At 56.0% G+C, this 21,659-nt stretch overlaps 1 protein-coding gene across 2 annotated transcripts; it reads right to left on the bottom strand.

The window, feature by feature from the left end:
* Positions 1–11,659: 11,659 nt before the first annotated feature.
* On the bottom strand, positions 11,660–16,968 carry LOC105067258 (uroplakin-3b-like protein 1). Of its 2 annotated transcripts, XM_010952736.3 has the most exons (6): positions 15,599–16,959; positions 14,315–14,467; positions 13,912–14,131; positions 13,244–13,320; positions 12,832–12,952; positions 11,660–11,964 (listed from the first exon to the last, which is right to left on the bottom strand). In XM_010952736.3, exons 1-6 carry the CDS (start codon positions 15,873–15,875, stop codon positions 11,856–11,858), a joined length of 957 nt encoding a protein of 318 aa, XP_010951038.2. In that variant the 5' UTR covers positions 15,876–16,959; the 3' UTR covers positions 11,660–11,855. The 2 variants fall into 2 exon arrangements, with proteins under 2 accessions (XP_010951038.2, XP_074201977.1); XM_074345876.1 differs by lacking the exons at positions 11,660–11,964; positions 12,832–12,952 and adding an exon at positions 13,042–13,103 and having other exon boundaries at positions 15,599–16,968.
* Positions 16,969–21,659: the final 4,691 nt, after the last annotated feature.

The following is a 21,659-nucleotide window of genomic DNA, read 5'->3' on the forward strand; positions in this document are numbered from 1 at the left end:
TTCCTTGTGCACCCTTCTAAACAGTCTCTGCCTACAGTGCATCAGTAGACATATATTTTTTTTCTTTTATACACAAATTGTAGCTTAGTGGTTACATTTAAGAGTTTCACTTATTTAATCTCGGAGTGCCGTGCGCATCTGTACACACAAAGCATCCTTGTTCTCTTTGTCACTTACCCAGTTTTCTGTTGTGTGGATGTACCACCCATCATCTCTTTGATGTCCCCTGTTAGTCGATGGGCAGGTCTGTGCCATCATTTGCTTTCACCAAACAACAGCATGGCTCACGTGTCATTTTGCACGTGAGCAAATGTAGCCGAGGATAAATTCCTGGAAATGGAATCCCTGGGCCAGAAGACGTGTGCATGTGGGACTTTTCCATAGGATTTGCCAAATTTCCTGCTACAGTGGTGGTTCCACTGTTCACAGCCACCAACATACAGGAAGGTACCAGCTCCCCGGAGTCCTCGCCAACATGCTCATTATTAACCTGTAATCTTTGGCTAAGTGATCAGTGGGAAAATAATGGTTTCTTAGGGTACTTAGGGCTATTTTTTCAGGTGGCTTATCAGAGTCTATATCAGTTATCCTCGGTTACTGAGATTTGCCCCCTCTGCCTCGTCATCCTTCAGGCATGTTCCCCTCCCACCCCCCATCCCTGGGTTTGGGCCAGGCCACCTGGGGAGTATGAAGAAGCCTTACTTGGTAGATTAGGGGCTCACTCCCCTCCACTGTGGGTTGTTACTGAGGCCTGTTACTGTTACTGAGGTTGATAGGTGGTGCCAAGTCTAGTGTTTGCTTGTTGCTCTTTACCTAGCCTGGAGACACACCCTAAAGCCAAGCCAGGGAAGCCCAAGGTGGGCTTCTTTTATCCGGTTGCAGGATTCAGTCCTTGCTTACCTCCAGTGCTGGGGAGCTTACTGCCTCTAGAGGCAGCTCTGTCCATCCTCAAACTATTCTAGATGGGAGCAAGACCTGGACCCCCACCCCCAGAGGCTTCAGCCTGCTCAGCTCCAAGCCAGGATCCCCTCCTGCACTATGAATTCTAGACCCCACACTGACCTGGTTATTGTCCCCTAGAGAGCCTCCACTTTGTCACACATCCTTCTGGAGTATAGCTTCCAGAGTGGAGCTGGGCCTCCCTACTGTGCAACTCAGAGCAGGCACAAATAGATCAGACCCCCCTTCTGGGCACTAGGTCTTTAATGATGCCATCCACAATCCTCTCTGCTTTTGGGGGCGACACTTCCTTGGTTTCTAGTTCCAAACAACAGAAACCAGCTCTGACTAATTTAAACAGAAAGGGGTTCATAAGAGGCTATTGAGGGTGTAACAGATTCTTGGGGAAAGCCAGAGAACTAGGCCTAAAGGCCATACCCAGCCAGGAACAGTGGTGCTTCGGCACTCACTGAGATCGCATGCCGGAAGTGGCTTGGTGCAGACACCCTCGCGGCTGGCCCTGGCCAGGCCCCTCCTCTCATGCTGACCCTGGACACCGGGTGCTGTACTCCTGCATCTCCCGCATCACCATGATGCTGGGAAAGCCGGTGACAGCACAGTCAACATCTGTGCCAGGAGGGGCCTACCTGCAAAGATGGGGTGCAGGAGGAGGAAGGACGGAGGAAGGTGGTTCAGGTGCTGGGCATCCCAAAGGGTGACAGTAGTCCCTGCAGGGTCTTGAACGTCTCCACGCTGCACCCAGATGATGTCCCTTTAGCACCCCTAGATGCCACCTGGACTCCGGGCACCCAGAGTTTCTCACTTGGTTCGTGGTGCCGTCACCCCTTTTCCCTGAGGTTCCCGAGGCTCCCGGCATGCTGCAGTGCACTCCACCTCAGGAGGCAGGGAGGAGGCTCTGTGGTCTCTGGCTGCTGCCCACCCTCACCCACATCCCCGCTGACAGGTGAGGCCCTTCCCTCTGCATTGCCCTGCCCCTGTGACCTCGGTGCACAGCCTGTGAGCATGGGGACTCCTGGGGCAGAACAGGGTCCACGCAAAGGTTTCAGCCAGGGAGGCGAGCCAAGCTTCCAGCACATTCCCAGAAACCAGTCTCTAGGGAGGCGGGTGAGTCAGAGGGTGGGGCTCGGAGAGGAGCTCAGCCTGGCTCCACCACCAGTCCAGACACTCCATCGGTGGGGGGCTACAGAGCGGATGCCTTTCCTGAGCAGACCACTGCTCTCATTTACTATTTCCCTCATTCATTTATTCACTTGGTCATCTGCTTACGTATTCAGCATTCAGTGACCTGCGCTGGGCCCTGAGGATCCTTGGGAAAACCAGCTGCCCTCAAGGGGTTCACAGGGAAGAGATGGACATAAAAGGGTGGGGAAGTGCTACAGTGGAGAAATGAATGAGAAATACAGAGGAGGGAGGGAGCTTGGGATATTCAAAGAGGAAGTGACATTTGAACTGGATCTCAAAGGATGCACAGGTGTGCGCGATGTGGTCCAGGTGGGAAGAGAATACTCCCGGTGGAGGGAGCAGCCTGAGCAAAGGTGTGCAGCATGATGAAGGCTGGGGTGTTCTGGAAACATCCAAGAGGGAGGTGTAAGAGGCTTATGGTGCCTGAGACCGGAAGAGTAGATAGGAACCAGCTGATGAAGGGCCTTGATTGCAGGGGGTGGGGGCACGGGGAGCTCAGACATTTTCCTGGGAAGGGTTTGGAGCAAAAGAGTGACATGGGTGGACTTGGGTGCTAGAAATTCAATGGATTGACACTTTGAAGTGTTAGCATATGGTTCTGAACTTCCTGTGCCCCTAACTCATGTGGTCAGTTGGATAGAGAATCCCTGCCTCCATATTTTTAGGGACCCACAAAAATGTTTTAATTCCTTTTAGAACTAGAAGGAAAAATATGAATATAATAGGAATGGATATGTAATAATGAATTCAGCTTGGATTGCATCCGTCTTTATACCCAAGGGGTCAGAAAAATGTCAGTGTTAATATCTTGACCCACACCAGCAAAAGTGCCTAAGATTCGCAGGAGTCGTAGCTCTCCTAGCACAGGACAGGAGGCAGCTCTTGAGTTTCAAAGCATGTCTGTGAAATTCATGGCAAGTGAGTAATGTTGACTAAAAAAATGTTTTGAGTTGCAGTCTTGAGCATCTGAGGAGACTTGGAAGGGCTGGGAGGACCGGCTACCCCTCCAGCCTCTGCCAGGGATGGGAAAACAGCCTATGACAGAGGTGAGCCCCCTGGGCGCTACCCCAGGGAGAGAGTCAGATCCAAATTGGCTGAGATGAGAAGTGGGGGTTCGATCAAGATGACACTGAATGGTAGGAAAACACAATTTCACTTCTGACCCTGCTGAGCTTGCACACTGCATGCCTTGCCCATCACTCAGGGCTATTTTTGTACCTACATCAGCCAAGGCTCTGCTCCACACCCCAATAAACATTTAACAATGCACCTAGTAGTGGGTGGGAGGTGAGGGAAAGGGGTGAAGGTGGTCCAAAGGTACACACTTCCAGTTATAAGATAAGTAAGTCCTGGGGATGTCATGGACTGCATGAGGACTCTAGTTAATATTGTGTTTTATATCTGAAAGTTGCCAAGAGAGTAGCTCTTAAAAGTTCTCATCACAGGAGAAAACCCTGTAACTATATGTGATGGATGTTAACTAAACTTATTGTGGTCCATTCACATTATATACCGATATCAAATCCTTAACCTAGAACAATGTTATATGTTCATCATATCCCAGTAAAACCAGAAAATAAATGAAAAAAAATGCACTCATACCAGGTTCCTCAAACGATTAAAAAGGATTATCATAGGATCCAGCAATCCCATTTCTGGGTATATACCCCAAAGAATTTAAAACAGGGTTTTGCAGAGATATTTGCACACCCATGTAAATTGCAGCCTTTTTCCACAATCGCCAAGAGGTGGCAGCAATCGAAGTGTTCACTGATGGATAAATGGATAAAGATAAGGTGGTGTATATATAGGAATATTATTCAGGCTTTAAAAAGAAGGAAATTCTGACACTTGCTATAACGTGGATTAACCTGGAGGACATTGTACTAAGTGAAATAAGCCAGTCATAAAATGACAAATGCTGTATGATTCCACTTGCATGCGATGTCTAGTGCAGACTCAGAAATAGAAAATGGAATAGCAGTTGCCAGGGTTCTAGCCTGAGGGAGGGAGAATGGGGAGCTGTTGTTTAATGTGGACAGAGTTTCAGTTTTGCAAGATGATAAACTTCTGAAGACTTGTTGCACAACAGCGTGACCGTGACGTCCTTAAGCTCCTGCCCTGTACACCTAGAAATTGGTTAAGGCGATATGTTTTATGTTACATGTTTTTATTTTTTTACCACAATTTAAAAAATGCAAATATACCCCAACTTTATATGCATTTCTTTGGCTGTAAAAATATTTGAAAAGCAGCTTATAACTTAGCTTTTGAAGCGCTTTAGGTTCGAGTAACTCATTTGATTTACCGCTGCTCTTGATTTCTCCACAAACGTCGCGCATTCTCAGGAATCTTGGGGATTCTTCCAAAGTGAGAAAATGTGACCTCCAAATTGTTTCCATGCGCAGTAACAAGTCTTAAAATCCTAAATTTAACAATGGATGAAGTTGACATAATGTTGCATTTAGAAGAAATTTAAGTAAACATTTATTATTTTTAAAAATGTTGTGGTTTTAAGATTTTGGAGCCAGTGCTCCATCCCTTCCCGGACCTCAAGGATTTTAATGAGCTGGAGGCCCCATGCCCAAGGGCCCCCGGGGAAAAGCTGTCCCTGCCTGGAGGAAAGGCCTTCTGGGGCTGCACTTCCATCCTCCTCCCTCAGACAGCCAGTGTCAAGGAGGGGACTTCTGGGAGGGGCCAGGACCCTGGGAGGATAGGGCATCAAAGGCATTGCTGTAAGTTAGTAGGTCTGAGGAGGGAGCGGGCCACGGAGAGGGAGTTGGCGGAGGTGCTGAGGGTGGCGAGGGCAGCCCCAGCACAGAGGTCAGAGGGGCCCAGCCCTGGACCCATAGATGCTGGGCGCAGAGCTCTGGACTGAGCCCAGGGCCACAGGGAACCCTGGCAGGCTCCAGGCCGAGTGACAGCAGTGTGCCAAGAAGTCTGGACTGGCCAGCTGTGAGAGCCCTGGAGCGGGCAGGCTGAGAGGCATTCACAGGCCAGTGGGGTTCTGTTCCCAGCTTCCCCCTTCCCCACCAATCTCAACACCCACCTCCATCTAGATAGACAGCATTAAATACAATTTTAAAATGAGGCCCACAGTAGAGTGTGGGCCTTGGAGCCAGACCCCTGACTTCAAATCCTGGCTCCACAACTATAATAGTACCTGCTGTGTGACTGTGGGCAAGTAACTCAGCCTCTCTGGGCCTCACATGGCTTATCTGTAAAGTAGGGCAATGGTGGGGCACCCCAAAGAGTGGCTATACATGGAGCCTACTGATGTCAGCAGAACTCAGGAGGCATCTTTCAGTGCTGGGAACTTTGGGAACATACTCTCATTAGCCCTCAGAGGAGTCAGGGAATCTTCCCATCTTTGCCTTTGCATGGACAGGGAAGCTGCCCTACTATGTGTGGGCCGTGCTTCATCACCCTGGATCCTCCCCACAACTCTGGCATGAAGGGCTGGTGTTGTGTCTGCTTTATAGCCAAGGAGGCAAGGTCACTTTGACAAAGTCGCCCACTCCTAGCATGGCCCCCAACCCCCTTGGGAGAGAAAAAGACTCTGCTCAGAGAGAAAGACAGAGAGAAATAGGTGGAGAAAAACAGAAGCAGAGAGAAAGACAGGAAGTCAGAGGAAATGCAGAGAGGGAATGTTCTAGACCCCAGTTGAGGTGGGGGCAAAGCAAAGGGGAATGTTGCCTCCCACCCCGTTCTCCCCAGGGATCCCTTGTGCGGGGTGGGGGGGTTGGGGGAAGAGGTTACAGGTCCCTTGGGGCATCCCAAAGTGGCCGAGAGTGGTCTCAGGCAGAAGCCGAGGTGGGCAGAGGCAGGCACACGGCTGCTGACTGGTGTCCCTGAGGTGCCCTGTGCACATGGGGGTCCCAACAGTGGCCAAGCAGGGCTGCCAGGAGGAAGCTCAAAGATCCCCTTTCTCTGAGGCCTCCCCAGAGCAGCAGTCACTTAATTCTTTCGGCCCCAGTCCCTGTGGGTGAAAATTGCCCCTTCTCAAAGTGGGAAACTGAGCCAAGGCAAGTGAAAAACCAGGAGTCCTGGGTGTTGAAAGCTGAAGGCTGGGAGTCTAGAGTCTTGGGTCCAGATCTCTGTCCCAGCTTCTTGGAGCAACCAAGGGTAACCCCTTCCCATGGATGGTGGAGATCGTCTGAGTGGGCTTTCTGGAAGAGGTGGCACCAGGCTGGACTTGAAAGAGTAGGAATGGAGCTGGGAGCTGGGGGCAAAGGGGCCAGGCAAAGCTCTCAGGGCACCCTCTGAGCAGAGATAGCCCAGGGCTGTGGGGGGACCGTGTGATTCCCAGGACACCCTGGCCTCACCTCCCCCAGTTACAAAGGGAGAAGGATGACCATGGGCAAGACAGGGGACTTGGCATGGGGCCAGCGCAGCCGCAGCCAGAACATAAACCTGTCATGGCTTCTGGCGCCACTGCCTTCCTGCTCCAGCTCCGGAGAGGACCTTGGCTGGGCTGCCAGGAACTGGGAGCCTTGGAGTCGCGGGGGTGCGGGGGTGCGGGGGTGCGGGGGACAGGAGGTGGAGGCGGATCCTTTTTCTCAGCCTGACTCCTGCGCAGAGAGCTCCAGCACACCCTTCACACCTGCTCAGAGGGCTCCCCTCCGCTTTCTCCGCTTTCCCGGCTCCTGGTGCACTGTGGGTGTTAGCATGCCCAAGATCACACTGCTCCCCGCAGGACAGGCCAATAAATTGAGAGACGATTTGGGGCAAGGAATCACGACCTTATTCGGAAAAGCCAGCAGACCGAGAAGATAGTGAACTGGTGTCCACAGAACCTTCTTCCCCAAGTAAGAATCCAGGCTTCTTTTATACTAAAAGGGAAGGGGGCAAAGTCCTGCTTCCAGCCAGACTCGGAGTGGAGGTGTTAAGCCGTTCACAGGTGGGCCTGGTCAGGCTGTTTCCCGTGAGCTAAATAAAGGTATTTTAGCTTAACACTCGTTACCTGGGAGGCAGGGTTCCCAGAGATGGGCCGTTATGTGTAATTTAAGCTCATAGGCAACATCCCTCTAGTGACTAACTTTAATAGAATACAAAAGTTCTTCCCTATTACATGGGCACTGGGGACCCCTGGCCCTCAGTTCACTGGGGTCCCCCTCCCTAGCTGCCCCGGCTGGACCCCCACTGTCCCTCCTAGCATCTCTACTTCTGTTCTGCTTGAGGCCTTCACCCCAGCTAATGGAGCTTTAGACTCTAGGCAGGCCAGCTGGGGACAACCAAGGCCACGTCGGCCACCCTCCCCAGGCCCTGAGAGTTCACCTCTCAAACAGCCCAGGCTGGAGTAGGTCCGTGATGGGAAGAGAAGGGGTCTCCTGCCTTGTCAAGGCAGAGAGGGCCTCTGGTCTTTGACATTCTCGAAGATTCCGCAGGGGTCTGATGGCTGAGCAGAGGGGCCAAGCCGTGGCCCTGGGGCAGCAGGTGATCAGGTTCTGTCAGGTGACCACTCTGCCCTTGGCTTTCTGCCCAGACCCAGTTCCTCACTTCCCAGAAGTTCATCCCCCTGAGTGGTGTTTCGTGCTTTGTTCTCATTAATCTCCTGAACCTTCCAGAAAGAAGTGGAAACGCCCGGCCTCATCCTCCCACTGAGGAAGCTGGGGGTGGGAGTGGGGGAAGGGCAGGGGACCACCTCGGCTGCTACTCAGATCAGAGGCAGGGGTCAGGGCGCTGGGCACCCCTGCCTCCCACTGAAGGCCTGGCAGCCCCCCCCCCAACCCCGACTCCCCTCTGGCAGGGTTCTGAGACCCTCCCTGCCCCACCCCTAGCTGGGTTCCCATCCTCTGTGTTTTCTACCCTGGTGGCACTTGCCATGTCCCCGTTTCTTCATCTGACAAATGAGGCTAATCATGGGATTGCCCCGAGGATTTCGGAGTTCATGCATGTGAATTGTTCAGGCTAGTTCTCGGCGCTCAGTAAGTCCTGGACAAGGGGCAGCCCCTCCTCTGAAGCACTGTGCCTTCTGTTTGTGGCCTTCATTGGGCTGGGCTGGAGTGACTGGGAGGGGGGCTGCTGAGGGGTGTCTGCGCCTCCCCATCCCTGTGTCCGCTGCTCCCCATCTGTCTCTCTCAGTCCTTTCATCCCACCAGGGTTTGTGGGCAGCCAAGAGATATTCTTGGAGTCCTTGAGACTCAGAGGGGACAGTGGAAGGAAGTCACAGGCAGCCACAAGGAGAAGGCAGCATTTGAGCTGCACTTGAAGGAACAGGAGGATTTGAGCTCCAGGTGATGACGCAGGAGATGGGAACAGCAGCAGGACAAAAGGAACAGCATTTGTGAGCCCTCGGGCCATCAGGATGTCCCCAGAACCTCAGGCCTGACTCTGGGCAGCTCAAACCCACCCAGCAAGCAACATGGCCCCTGCAACACCCAGCATCCCTGCCAGTCCCCAGGGGCACCGGGGGAGCCGCTGACATCTTGGCCTGGGGCTAACCAGTGGGTCCTGGGTGGCCGAAGAGGCCAATCCCTCCATGTGGACTCTCCTTCTGGGAGGGGCCTCCAAAGGGGTGGCTGAGACCCTGGAGAGACCCCTCTCTCAGGTAACATCTTGCATCCTTGTGCCCCAGGTGGGAATATCCCCCAGGGAGTTCAGACCCGGAAGCGGCGTACCCAGCAGACTCCAGACCAGCTGATCCACCCTCTCCTGGGCCTCACAGCCCCTCCTGCCTGCCTGGCTTCTGGCAATGCCTGGTCTTCAGGCCCTTTTGTGTGAGCCAGCCTTCCCAGGAGAGCCCTGGACCCATGCTAAACAGGGGGTGCAAATACACACTTGTGGGGAAGATGGGGCAGAATAGCCCCTGGGGGCCACCTGCTGCAGGGGACAACTGGGTGTCTGGAGAGGAGGCAGGGCATTGAGATGGGGAGCATGGAGGCTGCAAATGGCATGGGAGCAGGGCCCAGGGTGACTCCCTCTGTGCCAACAGCTGGGGTGATGGGCTGTGAACATCCCCCATCCCTGACACATGCAGTCTTTCTCCCCCTCATTTCTGCTCCATTTTTGCCCTTTCTCCCCACTGAGCCCAAACCTGGAACAGAAGCCAGCTTTCTGATTCTATCTCGTGTTTATGGGGAAACGGTCATGCTGTCTCCGGGCCAGCTCAGACAGCTTCCCCGCAGGAAGTGGGAGAGTTCCCAGGGCTGGTCAGAGTTAAAAATAGAGACAAAAGAGAGTGAGAGGCAGAGAAACCTAAGAGAGGGGACAGAGAGAGAGCGCACGCCAGGGAAACCGGGCAGAAGAGGTGGCGGGACGCAGCAAGTCCTCTTCCCTGATCCATTTGTCCATTTATCAAGCTGATATCAGGTGACACGTGGCCCACTGGATGTCAGTTCATGCCAGGACAGCTTGGTGACGCTGCCCCACGTGGCTTTCCCTGAGAGCAGGTCTCCCTACACGGCTCTGGAGCTGAGGCCCCATCTCTGCTCCACAGGGATCATGGTCAGCATCTCTATGGGACCAGCCACCCTGGCCCAGGCCTTCCGCTGCTGCCAGCCCTGGCCTCCCAGGCCCCAGAAGAGCCCAGGAAAGTGAGCCCAGGCATGGCTGAGGTTCCAGTGGGAGCCTAGGGGGAGGGGGACAGCCCCCATCCCTTGCCCTGTGCGTCTCTTCTGTTTTGTCCTCCCTGAGTCGTATCCTTTATAATAATCCAGTAATAAGTCAGCTGTTTTTCTGAGTTCTGTGTGCTGTTCTAGCAAATTATCAAATCTGAGGAAGGGGTCATGGGAATCACTGATTTGTAACCAAGTTAAACAGAAGGAAATGTGGGTACCCTGGGCACCCTGTACTTGATGCTGGCATCTGAGGTGGGGACCATCTTGTGGGATTGAGCCCTTCACCTCCAGGGAGTTAGTGTCAGAATTGACTCCAACTGTAGAACACCCAGCTGGTGTCCAGAGAGTTGGAGAATTGGTTGGTGGGAGGAAAAGCCCCACATTTGGTGTCAGAAGTTCTATGAATAAAAAACAGATCATAGGACCCTTGAACTTTATTCTTGGCTCTTCTCTGTCCTGCTCTGGGCCCAGGAGGCTGGCACGTGGGCCACACCAGCCAGATGCCCTGCCCCCCCGCTCCTGGTTAGTTGTCAGCAGAGGCCCCAGCACATGATCAGAATGCCAGAGAAGGAACCCCCAGATCCCTCCACCTGCAGCCCCTCCTCCTGCCGGGCAGACCCTTGCATTGGCTCCTGCTCACTGGCTCTGGAAACACCACTAGCCCTTCGGGTACAGGAGTGTTTATGGCCCCATTAGTGCCCTGGGTCACCTTCTCTGGTTGGTTCCCTTAATATGCTGCCCACACCTTTGTAAATGCTCTCAAGTGCCCTGATAGACAGTATGCCATCTGTTTCCTGCCAGGGCTCGACCCATACAGGGTGTTGATGGAGTACAAGGCCTTAGAGTTACACAGTTCAACCCTCGCTTTTACATAAGGGGCCGACTGAGGCCCAGAGAGGGTAAGTGATCTGTCCAGAGCCACCCAGCCCCAGGGTTGGGGCTCATGGCTGCTCTGAAAAGGCGATGGAGAGGCTGAGGCTTAGCTCGGCAGAGGCTGGAAGGCTGTGTGCCCCCTCCCCTACCGGCCCCTCCCAGCCTGGCTCCCCTCTGGTCATGTGAGCATTTCCTCCACAGCAGGAGCTGGATGTGTCTGCACCAACTTAATAAACTCATTAGGGCCAGTCATACCTCTCAGACACAGGCACCTGGGCACCCAGCCAGCGCCCTCCATCCCTGCTCCCTGCCCCAGAGGGTGAGGCCCCCATGGAGCAAGGGGCATCTCCTGGCCTCCCCACTGTCCCTCACCCCACCCTCCAGCTGCTGCCAACCTGCACCCCAGCAGTCCCTGGTGGGGTGGCGTCCAGGCCTTTGCACACACTGTTGCTCACGCCTGGGTCTCCTTCCGGTGTCTACCCGGCACAGTGCAGCCCCTTCTCCAAGGCCACCCCTGCCCAGGAAGCCTCCTCTGGCTCCCGAACATCTGCACTCTATCCATCCTGGAATGTTTCTCTCCTCATCCCACAGCGGTGGATGACTTGAAGGTAAAACCTTGGCCTGGGTCATCTCTGGTCCGGGGTTGGGGGTAGGTGGCCCAGAGTTGGGAGGATGATGTCAAGTGCTCAGTGCCCTGTGTTAGGTTTGAGGCCAGAGTCAGCTCTGGGCTGAGCCCCACCACCAAGCACCACATCCCCAGAATGAGCACGGGGGTGGGAGTGAAGCTTAGCTCTAAGTCCTCCAGCCAGGAGGCGAGGCCAGCTGGAGAGAGAGGCCACAAAGAGGAGGCTGGGGGGAGGGGTAGCAGTGAGCACAGTCATCTCCTTGGTTTAGCCTCACCGGGCCCTGGGGGGTCAGTGCAGTCACACTTACTTTACAGCTAGGGACACTGAGGCCAGAAGAGAGGCCTGCCCTGCCCCCAATGGCTCTGCTGGCCTGGGGCCCTGGGCTCCTCCCTGGTGCTGTATCCTCCTGAGAACCCGCACAGGAGCTGGGGACAGGGACGCAGGGAGACTGCCCAGGTGTGCACTGACCCAGCCATATGGGGGGTGCTGCAGACGTTTATTTCCATCAGGGACAGGCCCAAGCTGTGGGCTGAGGACACCCTCCCCTCAACCTTCTTTTGGAAACATTCCCAGGGCTCTGAAGCAGCAGGGCAGGCCCCCAGACCAGGCTCTGCAGGGTGAAGCTGAGTGGCAGATGGGGGCCCCCTGGAGCCCCTCAGGAGCCCCCCGTGGCTGGAGGGCTGCACACGTGGTGGGTGTCATATCTTCTCACGCACACCGGCTCCCCTGAGCCTGAGATGGGCGTGCTCCCGCAGGTGTCGTAGCTTGGCGGCGGGGGTAGGGGAGAGGGACAGAAAGACCAACAGGCCTGATTGAAATCCCATGGCTGTTACCTAGAGCCTGGAGCGCTATCCCCCTAAACCTCACAAATCCAGCTCTGCCTCCCTGCCCTCTGTCACCACCCAGCCCCCACACTCCTCCTCCACTCTGCACACCCTGGGATGCCGCTACACATCGCTGCCTGTTTCCCCTGATCAAAACCAGCCACTGGCTGCCTCTGGCCTTCTGGATCCAGCCCATTTCCTCAACTGGGAATCAAGGCCCCAACCTGTCCGCAACCTTCTGCCTCCAGACTCTCCCCATCTGTTTCCCTCCCCCTTCTCCCCAAATCCTCCCCAAGGACCAGATGCTCCCTTTCCTCTAGGAAGCCTTGTGGACACCCTTTCCCTACCAGGCCCCAGCATCCAAGCTCTGAGTGAAGTCTTGAGGCAAAACTCAGCTCTTGGACTAAAAGCAATTCAGCTCCACCTGGGTGTCTCCCACATGGCTTGTCTGCCCTGCACCCCAACTTGCAATACCAGCTCTTGCCACCAGGGAGCAGATGGTGCCCACTCAGAAAGTGTGTCCCTCGCCCCAACAGGTGTCAGAGGGACAAAGGAAGGAGGGGTTAATGCGCGCATGTGCACACATGCACGCACACACTCACACATACACATAGAGGTTCTGGAACCTTGGGGATCACTTGATCAACAATTGTTAGCCCTGTTTGACTTTCAGGGAAAACTCTTCCAGCGGGACTAGCAAGGGGGAGCTGGGGGGGGGGAGTGCTGAGCTGAGCAGGGGAGGAGGGACAGAGATGCCTCAGTCAGGGACTCCAGCCCTCCCAGGCAGTCTCGACCCTGTCCACTTACCAGGTGTAGATGAGCAGGGTGAGGAGGGCGGTGAGGAGGACTGCCAGCAGGACCGATAGGATGGCAATGATGACCACAGTGCCTGCACTCTGGGGCCCCGGGACAGCCTGGAGTGCCTCAGCTGAGGGGCGTGAGGGGGCCGCACAGGCATGTGGGGCGGGAAGGGAGAAAAGTGATCTGACCTGAGGAAGGGGGACCTGGAACAGCTTCCAGACCAACTCTCTCTCACAGTAGCGGTGGGTTGGGTAGGGAGCAGACTGGGGGAGGGGCACCTGCAGACAGCAGGATGGCAGTGGTGGCTCTGCCTGGCTGGGGACTGGCCCATTCCTCCCAGCCCACCGCCAGTCCTCAGGAGCCCCCAGGCCCCTGAGCCCCCAGCCCTAGTGTTTGACCCGTGCACCTGGCTCCATACCTTGCTGCAGTCGGGTCTCACTGGACCACTCTGTCTCAGCCACGGGTCCCCTGTCACTCATCACCAGGAACTTCATTCTGACCAGGAGACCCAGTATTGGGGGTAAGGGTCCCTGGGACCTGAAACCCTCCAGCCCTGGTACCTGTCAGTCTGTCCCCCTGACTCCCAGGGCCTCGGGGAGCGGCCTAGAGCTAAAAGCACAGTGTTAGAGCCACAGGAAGGGGCTCCCATCCCAGTTGTGACACTTCCCAGCTGTGTGGCCTTGAGTGCCTCCCTTGCCCTTTCTGGGACCCTCAGTATCCTCACTTGGGAAATGTGTGTGGAGTGGACTGGATCTCCCAGCACAGAACATCGGAGAATCAAGCCCTGAATGAGAGAAGACATGGCTGGGGCCAGGCTCTCCCTGGGGCCCACTCTGCCTGGATGGGGAGACTCTGTCTGCATGGTCCACATGGCCCATAGGGGCAAAGGCTCAAGTTGGGGGTCCCTCTGCTCAAGATGACAGGAGATTTCACCACAGCCTCCCTGGCCCCGGCCCCTGACCCCTCCTCCCATGGGCAGAACTGGAGCCAGGACCCCAGGCTCCCAGCTTGGAGCTTCCCCAGGCTCAGGTCTGGACACAGGCAGGAGCACGCCCACCCCAGCAGGGCCCTGGCAGAGCCGCTCACCGGTAGGGGCCGGGGCCTGGCAGGGGGTGGTTGCAGCCCCTTGTCCTGGGGGAGCAGCGGGTATCATTGCCGACACGGAGGACCCGGAGCTGCTTGCCGGGCCGGTCGCCCGGGTAGAGTGCCCGGTTGGCCATCAGCGTGAGGTAGTAGCCCCTCTGGGAGAAGCTGGCAGGGACCGGGGTGTCCTCTACCCTCTGTGGGGCAGTGAAGTTCTGGGAGGCTGAGGGTGGCACCGTGGGTCAGAGGTGGGGGCCGCGCTCCACCTCATCCCACCAGGCCAGACAGCCTGTGGCTACATCCCCGATGACACCTACCCCCTCTGCCCCCACATCTGCCACCCCTCTCGGGCCCGCCTGCCCACTTCACAGAGGGAGAAAGCAAGGCCTGCCCCAGCATCACCCACCTTTGCTGTGGGCCACCACCAGCCAGATGGCATCAAAGTCGGAGATGTTGAGGTGACTGAACTGGCCCCGCGGCTGCTCCAGTGTGAGGGTGGACTGGGTGAGTCTCCCTGCCAGGGTGGCGCTGGAGAGCTGGGGCACATAGCCGATGCGCTCTGGGGAGGGTGGGGGCAGAGGAAGGAGGCTCAACAGGACAACCAAGCCCCCAGAGGCCAGTCTGAAGGAGAGTTGTGGTCCTGGAGGCCCCAGTCTGAGGAGGGAGACACAGACTTGTCCCGGGAGCTCCAGTCTGAGGGCGGAGACAGGGCTTTTCCTGGGGCCTCTGGTCAGGCACTAATCAGGAGGGCTCCTGCCTGTGGGGCGTGGGTGGGGAGCCTGAGTCCAGCCTCTGGCCCCTGCCTTGGGCGCCTAGTAGGGGTGGGCACTGTGGAAGGTCAGGGGGAGGCCTTGCCCCACTGAGTCACCGGGGCCTCAGTGATGGGCAGGACCTAGGAAAGGAGGAGAGATGGAAGCACAGGAGGCACCTTCCCCAGCTGCAGGCACAGTTCTCTTGGAGGAAGGCACTGGGGTGAGACTAAGATTTGGGGGAGCCTAAGCCCAAACCCAAACTCTAGGCGGACACTTGACAGAGCCCCATGACACTCAGATACTGGAGAGAAAGATGGAGTGGGCTTTATGGAAGTCTCCGGAACCTTCTTCTTTCAGTTCTGTTAAGTTCAATATGATTCATTTCCATTTAATTCAGCTCAACTCCGAAGGTTCAGGGCTAGTGCCCTCCTTTCTCAGAGCTCCCAGTTCCCATACTGAGGCCCTGTGCACACTGCATACAGCAGGCACTTAATGTTCACTTACTGAGGGGAAAGGCGTGGAGCAGCAGAGATAGGGGGATGGGGTTGGGGACTGTCTCTCTAAGTCCCTCCCGTCTAAGAGCCCCAAAGTGAACCATGCCTGCAGCCTGCCTTGGAGAGCTTCTTTTTAGGGTAAACATTATCCTTGAAGGCTTCTTTAGACCTCTTCTCGGAGACTGGAAGGAGGGGAGCCATTTGGTGAGAACTGGGCTCAGGGCACGTGGGGATGAGAACCCTAAAAGAGGTTTAGGGTTTGCTCCTCCCCCATCATGGGGTTGGGGGACAGGTGTCTGTCTTGGGACCTCTTCTGGTGGGCTGTTTTCCCTGACCCACTGGAGATGGAGCTCCCAGACTCAGGACTCGGAAGGCAGCTGGGGGAGGAGGAGTGTCTCCTCCGCCTGAAGCACGGTGGGCACCCCTGCCCTGCCCCTCACTCACCCAGGCTGGTCCCCAGCTGGAGGCAGGACAGCAGCAGCCACAGTGGCATCAGCAGCAGAGACTGTCCCCCACTGAGCCCCATGGCCAAGCCAGGGGTCCGACCGTTTGTCTGTCCGAGGGTCTGTCTGCAGCGTCCAGAGCCCCAGAGGCTCGGTTGTCTGTGCTGGGCTGGGGGAGGCTGTTTCTGGCAACTCCACCCCTCCCAGTGCCCCCTTCTTCCAAACAACTGGTTGGACAGGTTTAGGGGCTGAATCTGCTGGCCCCAAGGATTGGGCATCACCAGGGAGGGGTCTAAAGAGAACAATTAGCTGCTGCTGCCAGACAAGCAGTGACACCCCACCCCCACTGGAGGAGGGCCTGGCCAGGGAGGGGCCGCAGAAGGAGGAGGCAGCCCCTGGGTCCAGGCAACCCCAGTGACAGTTCTGCCACACCTCGTGGAATCTCCTTGTCCAAACAGTCCCCCAACCTGGAAACCAGGGCTCCCTACAACCACCCCCTCCACAGAAGGCAGGGAGAGTTACTTACCCTCATTTCCCGGATGAGGCATAGAGAGAAGGGGGCTTGGAAGGGGGTTTGTCCAAGGTCACCAGCCAGCCAGGGCAGACCTGGGATTGGAGGAGCACCCGCAGCAGCAAGCCCAGGGGCACTCCCTGCTGTCTCCCTGCAGCCTGGCCCCGGGAAGGGGCTCCCTGACATCGCCCTCTCTCCTACCCTCATCCAAGTGACCTGTCCTCTCTCCTTCCTCCATCTCTGGCTGCTGCCGGGGCAGGGCAACCCCTCCTTGAAAGAGAAGGTTCCCGGATGGGGCCCAGGGCAGGTGGGCAGAGCAGGCACTGACCAGCCCTCACCTGGGCTGGAGCGGCAGCCTCTCACGGGGGCTCCCTGCCCCAAGCACCAGCCCGCCTCAGCCCAGCTCCACACCTGACCAGAGCCACCCTCCTAAAATTCAGACTCCTTCAGGGAACACTTAAAAATATTTAAAAAACAATTAATTAAAATTATTCTTTAGTTATTGTAATGCATTTGATTTATATCTCTATATAATCAAAGACATAATCTATTTGATTGCCAGCCCACCTGCACTTTCTTTCCAAATATACTTAAACTGTGACAATTGTTTATTGCAGTAAATGTCAAAAAAGGAAAACATTCCTTTCAACACTGTGTAATTACCTCGTAGGTTTTTTGAGACCAGCGCTTTACTCGGATGTGCTAGCAGATAGTTCCAGACTTTTCCAGGTTGAACACTACTGCATTTCACCAATGACTGACTCAGCCCCAGGTGAACCTGGGGCCAAAACCAGAGTAGAAGAACTCAGGGAAGGCAGATGAGGTCAAAGCGAGTCCGGGTGTGGGTCCCGGGAGCCTTTTATTTGTCATGCCCATCTCTGTCCCTCTCCTGGCCTCCCCACCAAGGCGTCTGCTCTCCTCAGTGTATCAGTTACCTGTGGTGCTGGGATATGTATACGGTCTCTGTGGTACCCAGCACACAGCTCCTAAAGGAGCATCTTTTGTTTCCTGAAATAGCTCCAGAGTGATACAGGTGAAATGAGTGTTTTCGTTTTTTTATAACGAGCCCTTTTCAACCACACCTGAGTTTATGTCACTGTGGTGATTTTTGGAATGCCTCTAGATAACCACAGGATGGGGGCTGGTTGCCAGGGGAACCAGCCACGTGATCAGAGGGTTAGCACCTTCAGCCACAGCCCCTCCACCCCCAGGGGGGAGGCGAGAGGGGCCAGAGGTTGAATTAATGATCAATGGCCAATGGTTTAATCAATCATGCCTATGTGATGAAGTCTCCAAAAACCTCCAAAATACTGAAAAAAGCCTAAAATACAGAAAAATCAGTCTTTCCCTATTGATCTGAGATGCTTTTTTTAATCACACGCCACTGATGCACGCAATCCTCAGTGTCTCCTCTCCACTTGATCTGGGACAAGTTCCCACATGTCCCAGGGGTGTCCACATCCACAGCCCACTCGGGGCACCAGCTGGCTCTGTTTGTCCCACCCAGGCCCACATATGAGGGCTCCTTCCCAGACCCTTGGGGCTTGAGGAGTCCCCATTCACCCCGGGGCTGCTGCCAGTGACAACAGGGGAGGTAGGCAGGAGACAAGCCAAGACCCAGCCAGGCTGGGGGAGGCTTCCTCCCACAGATCTGGACAGGGGCCTGCTCCCACTTGGGGACAACTGGACAGTCACCAGAGTAGCAGCTCCCAGCAGCGCCCTTGTGTGGCAGAAATGACGGCAGCGACAAGGGGGACTGGGGCAGACCCAAGGCCAGAGACCCCATCTCCCTTCCCCCGCCATTTTCCAAGCCGTGGGCCAGCGCTGGGGCTGTGGCACAAGCTCCGGAGGGGAGAGAAGCCACACAAAGAGACCAAAATGGCCCCACGGCCTAAGGGAGTGGACCCCAGGAACCAGGGTCGCTCTGATTTAGACAAGAACTCTGACGCATCTTACCCTCAAGGGTCATGGAGACACTCAAGCCTGCTCCGTGTGTGTGCACGTGGGTTTGTTCAGGTCCAGTTCGTCAAGTTCTGGACTTTCTGATTTATTCCTTGGATCACTCTGTCTATTCAAGCATCAGCGTCAGACCATTTTCGTCACTGTAACTTTCCACTAGGTTTTACACTGCCGCAGTGTAGTTGATCCCTCACATTCACCAGTCGCCGACTGGCTAGACCATCACCTGATGAATGCCACTTTTCCCCGTTAAACTGTAACTGCCTGAGGGCAGGGATTGGGTCTATTTAGATTTCCCACTGTCTCCTTGTGCTCAATAATTATTCTGACTGCTAATTTGGACACCTCCCTGCTCTGTGTATCTGGCCAGGTGGCCCGTGGGTGCCATCTTGTTCCACAGCATCAAGCTGACCACTAGAATGTCGTGGCTTCTGGGCAGAGGCCAGCTTCTCTGCTGTGTCCCCTCTTCCTGATCCAGACATCCCCAGCCCCAGCGCGTCTCAGTGTGAAGGGCGTGGGACTAGGATGCCAAGAGGGGCCGGGAGGGCTGTGGGGTGGATGGGACATGCAAAGCCCTGGAGAATACTATTCCCCAGGACCTACCTTGCCGTGTGCCCTTGGGGTGACTCATGAGACAGGGTGGGTCTCCCACCTGCCCCCTCACACTGGGCAGCCAGCCAAATGCTCCCAAAGGCCCACCCAGCTGATGTCACCAAACAAGGTCCCAGCTCCATGGCAACCATCATACCCGGTCCTGAGGAGGAGCACACAGAGAGCTCTGGGACCCTCCAAAGGTAGCCAGGCTCTTCCCCACCGTCCCCAGCAGAGAGAGGCCCCAGATCTGCAGCCTGGGGCTTTGGGCAGACAGGGAAAGTGCAGGTGACCCAGTCCCTTCCCCCCACCACCTGCTTGGCCTTGGGGCCACTCAGCAGACCCTAACAGACACCCATCTGTGCTAACATCAAGGGTAAAAGACCCCACAGTTCGCTTACCGCACCCTGGCCCTGAATCCTTCTACTGCGCAGTGGTCCAGCCCCTTCCAAGTCTGTCGGGCATCCCTCATGACAGGCAGCTCACCACCTCCCCCGTCTAGTTAAAGCATCCTCCACCCAGGATCATAACCACAAAGCTCTTTTAGTAGGAGAATGCCTACTAAATTCGGGCCAACAGGCAGCCACCCTGGCTCAGCCCTGATCCCAAGTCTGGGGCCAGTTCCTTCCTGCTCTGGACACCAGGTGGCTGGGGGTCAGAACACTGAAGCCTTGTGAGTGGTTACATTTGATGCAACTAACACACTGTTTATCGAGGCTCTGCTGTGTGCCGGGACCACTGTGGGCACAGGCTGCGGGCAGAAGCTCAGGAGAAGCAGGGGCTGGGGAAATGGGGGCCACTTTACCTATCCATTCCTCCAACAGGCCGTCACAGAGCCCCTGCTCTGTGCCAGGCTCTGGGGTACCCCAGGGAACAAAAATCCAGCTGACATCCTGGTTGGGAGGGACAGAGAGCAAATAAACATATTCAGGTATCAAGAAGTTTCTGGTGGTGAGACAGGCTTTGAGCAACCAAAGCTGGGAGGTGAGAGTTGTGGGAGATGGAGGCTATTTTAGGCAGGGAGATGGCAGAACCCTGACAAGGTGACACATGAACGGAGCCTGATGACCCAGGAGAGGGAGAACCTTGGGACCCCGGAGAAGGTGTGCTATTGGCAGAGGGGTCAGCAGGTGCAGAGGCCCAGGACAGTTGCCTATTGCTCTGTAAGAACAACACCTCAAATCTTTGAGGCTGAAAACAATAGCCACTTTATCATCTCTTGTAATCCTGTAGCTGGGCTGGGCTCTGCTGCCGGTTCTTCTGTGTCACCTGGAGTCATAGGGCTGCCTCCAGCTGGAGCTTGGCGTCACTCATGTGTCTGGGGTGGCTGGAGCTGCTGAGAGCTATCTGAACCTCTGCCTCCTCTCATCCTCTCCCTCTACCCTTTTTCTCTCTCCATGAGGCTGCTCACTGTTCAGTGGTCCAGCCTAAGCTTCTCTACTGGCAGTGAGAATCCCAAGATGACAAAAATGGAAGTTGGCAGCACTCTCAAGGGCTGGGCCTGACAGTCAGACAGCATCACTGCAGCTGCACCCTGCGGCCAGAGCAAAGCCCGGGACAGCCCAGGCTCCAGGGCAGGGGAGGGGATGCCCCTGATGGGAGGGCAGTGTCCATACAGGGGTGGGTGGAAATACCAGGGCCTCTCCTTGGAACAACCCACGTAGACCCTGAGGAGGGAGCATCGTGGCAGTGGTGGGTTTGCTGGGACCAATGTAGCTGGGGGATTAACTAAGGAGAGAGAAAAGGGGTAGGTTAGGTCCTCGAGGCCAAGGGGCAGCACATATGGTGTGGGGCCATGCATATCACTGTCCAGATTTTGGCTTTGACTCCCTCTCGGCCCTCTAGCCCCACACCCACCTCATCCCAGCCAGCTGGGCCCCTCAACAAACCCACTATAATGCCTGATTCTCTACCTCCCTCCCTTCCATCCTTGATGAAGACTTCAGCACAGAACCCACCTCCTCCAGGAGGTCCCCCTGGTGCCCCCACTTCCCCTAGGCCGGGCCAGATGCCTCCTCTAGGATCCCACAGCTGCCTTGTTGCCCCATCACAGGTCCTCTTCCTTATGCTGTACTTTCTGTGCTGGGTTTTGTCTGTGTCCCAGCTCTGCCTGGTAGAGGACCTCATGTCTCAGCCCCATCCTATCCCTGCCCTGGAGGCTGGCCCACTGCCCTGGCCCCCTGGAGTCAGGGCTCCAAAAGGACAGGGATCGGAGGGCAAATCTGAGCCAGGAGCTTTCATGAATCCCTAATGGAGGATGCTTTGCACCATCCTCCACAAAACCCAGGGGGCCATCGCCACTGGGGAGCAGAGAAAGAGGAGCTGGAGATAGGGAGGGAGAGGCCAGGATGATTAATGGGACATTCCTCTCTGTCCCTTATGGGGAGAAGTCAGGGAGAAGAATGGTTGTCAAGGGCAACACATTCTTTCCTGTGGTAACTCCAGCCTGCGTCACCCACAGGGAGTGGAGTTTCGGGGAGGAGGGGACTAGAGTGTGTCCTGGTCAGGGAGCTTAGAAATCGTCACTCATCTTACAGGGGGAGACCGACCGAGGCCAGGGAAGGTGAGCAGGGCTGCCTGGCAGGACTCACTCAGCAAATGAAGCATAAGGGGGAAACCCTGGGCTCCTGCCCCTAGGAGTCAGGGGTTGTCCAGGCTGGGACCAGTGGCAGGGGTGGTCAAAAGGGGAGGGCCAGGACGCGGCTACAGTGGTCTCTGGCTTCTCAGCAGGGTGGGGAGAAGGCGACCCAGAAAGCTGGCTCGAGGGGCCAGTGTGAGCCAGGCTCTTCCTGCCTCCACGCCTCTGCACACGCTGTTCCTGCTGTGCCCCTCGCACTCATCACTGACCCCTGCCCTGCGCGCGCCACCCCCACTGCTTCTCAGCACCAGGACACCCACACCACGCCGTGACGGTGGGGGGTTAGTCCACCGCAGCCGCAGCCGTCTGAGCCAAATGACACGGACCAGGCTACTTAAACAACAGACGTTTATGTTCCCACCA

The sequence above is a fragment of the Camelus bactrianus genome, chromosome 18 (genome assembly GCF_048773025.1).
Source record: "Camelus bactrianus isolate YW-2024 breed Bactrian camel chromosome 18, ASM4877302v1, whole genome shotgun sequence".
Classification (NCBI taxonomy): Eukaryota; Metazoa; Chordata; class Mammalia; order Artiodactyla; family Camelidae; genus Camelus; species Camelus bactrianus.

What these genes read in the sequence shown, in the direction of transcription:
- LOC105067258 (XM_010952736.3), bottom strand. Translation starts at nt 15,875, where the DNA reads ATGCCCAATCCTTGGGGCCAGCAGATTCAGCCCCTAAACCTGTCCAAC. An exon ending in GGTGGTGGCCCACAGCAAAG is followed by an intron (nt 14,132 to 14,314) that starts GTGGGTGATGCT and finishes TGCCACCCTCAG; the next exon opens with CCTCCCAGAACTTCACTGCC. An exon ending in ACCCTGCTCATCTACACCTG is followed by an intron (nt 11,965 to 12,831) that starts GTAAGTGGACAG and finishes CCCGCCGCCAAG; the next exon opens with CTACGACACCTGCGGGAGCA.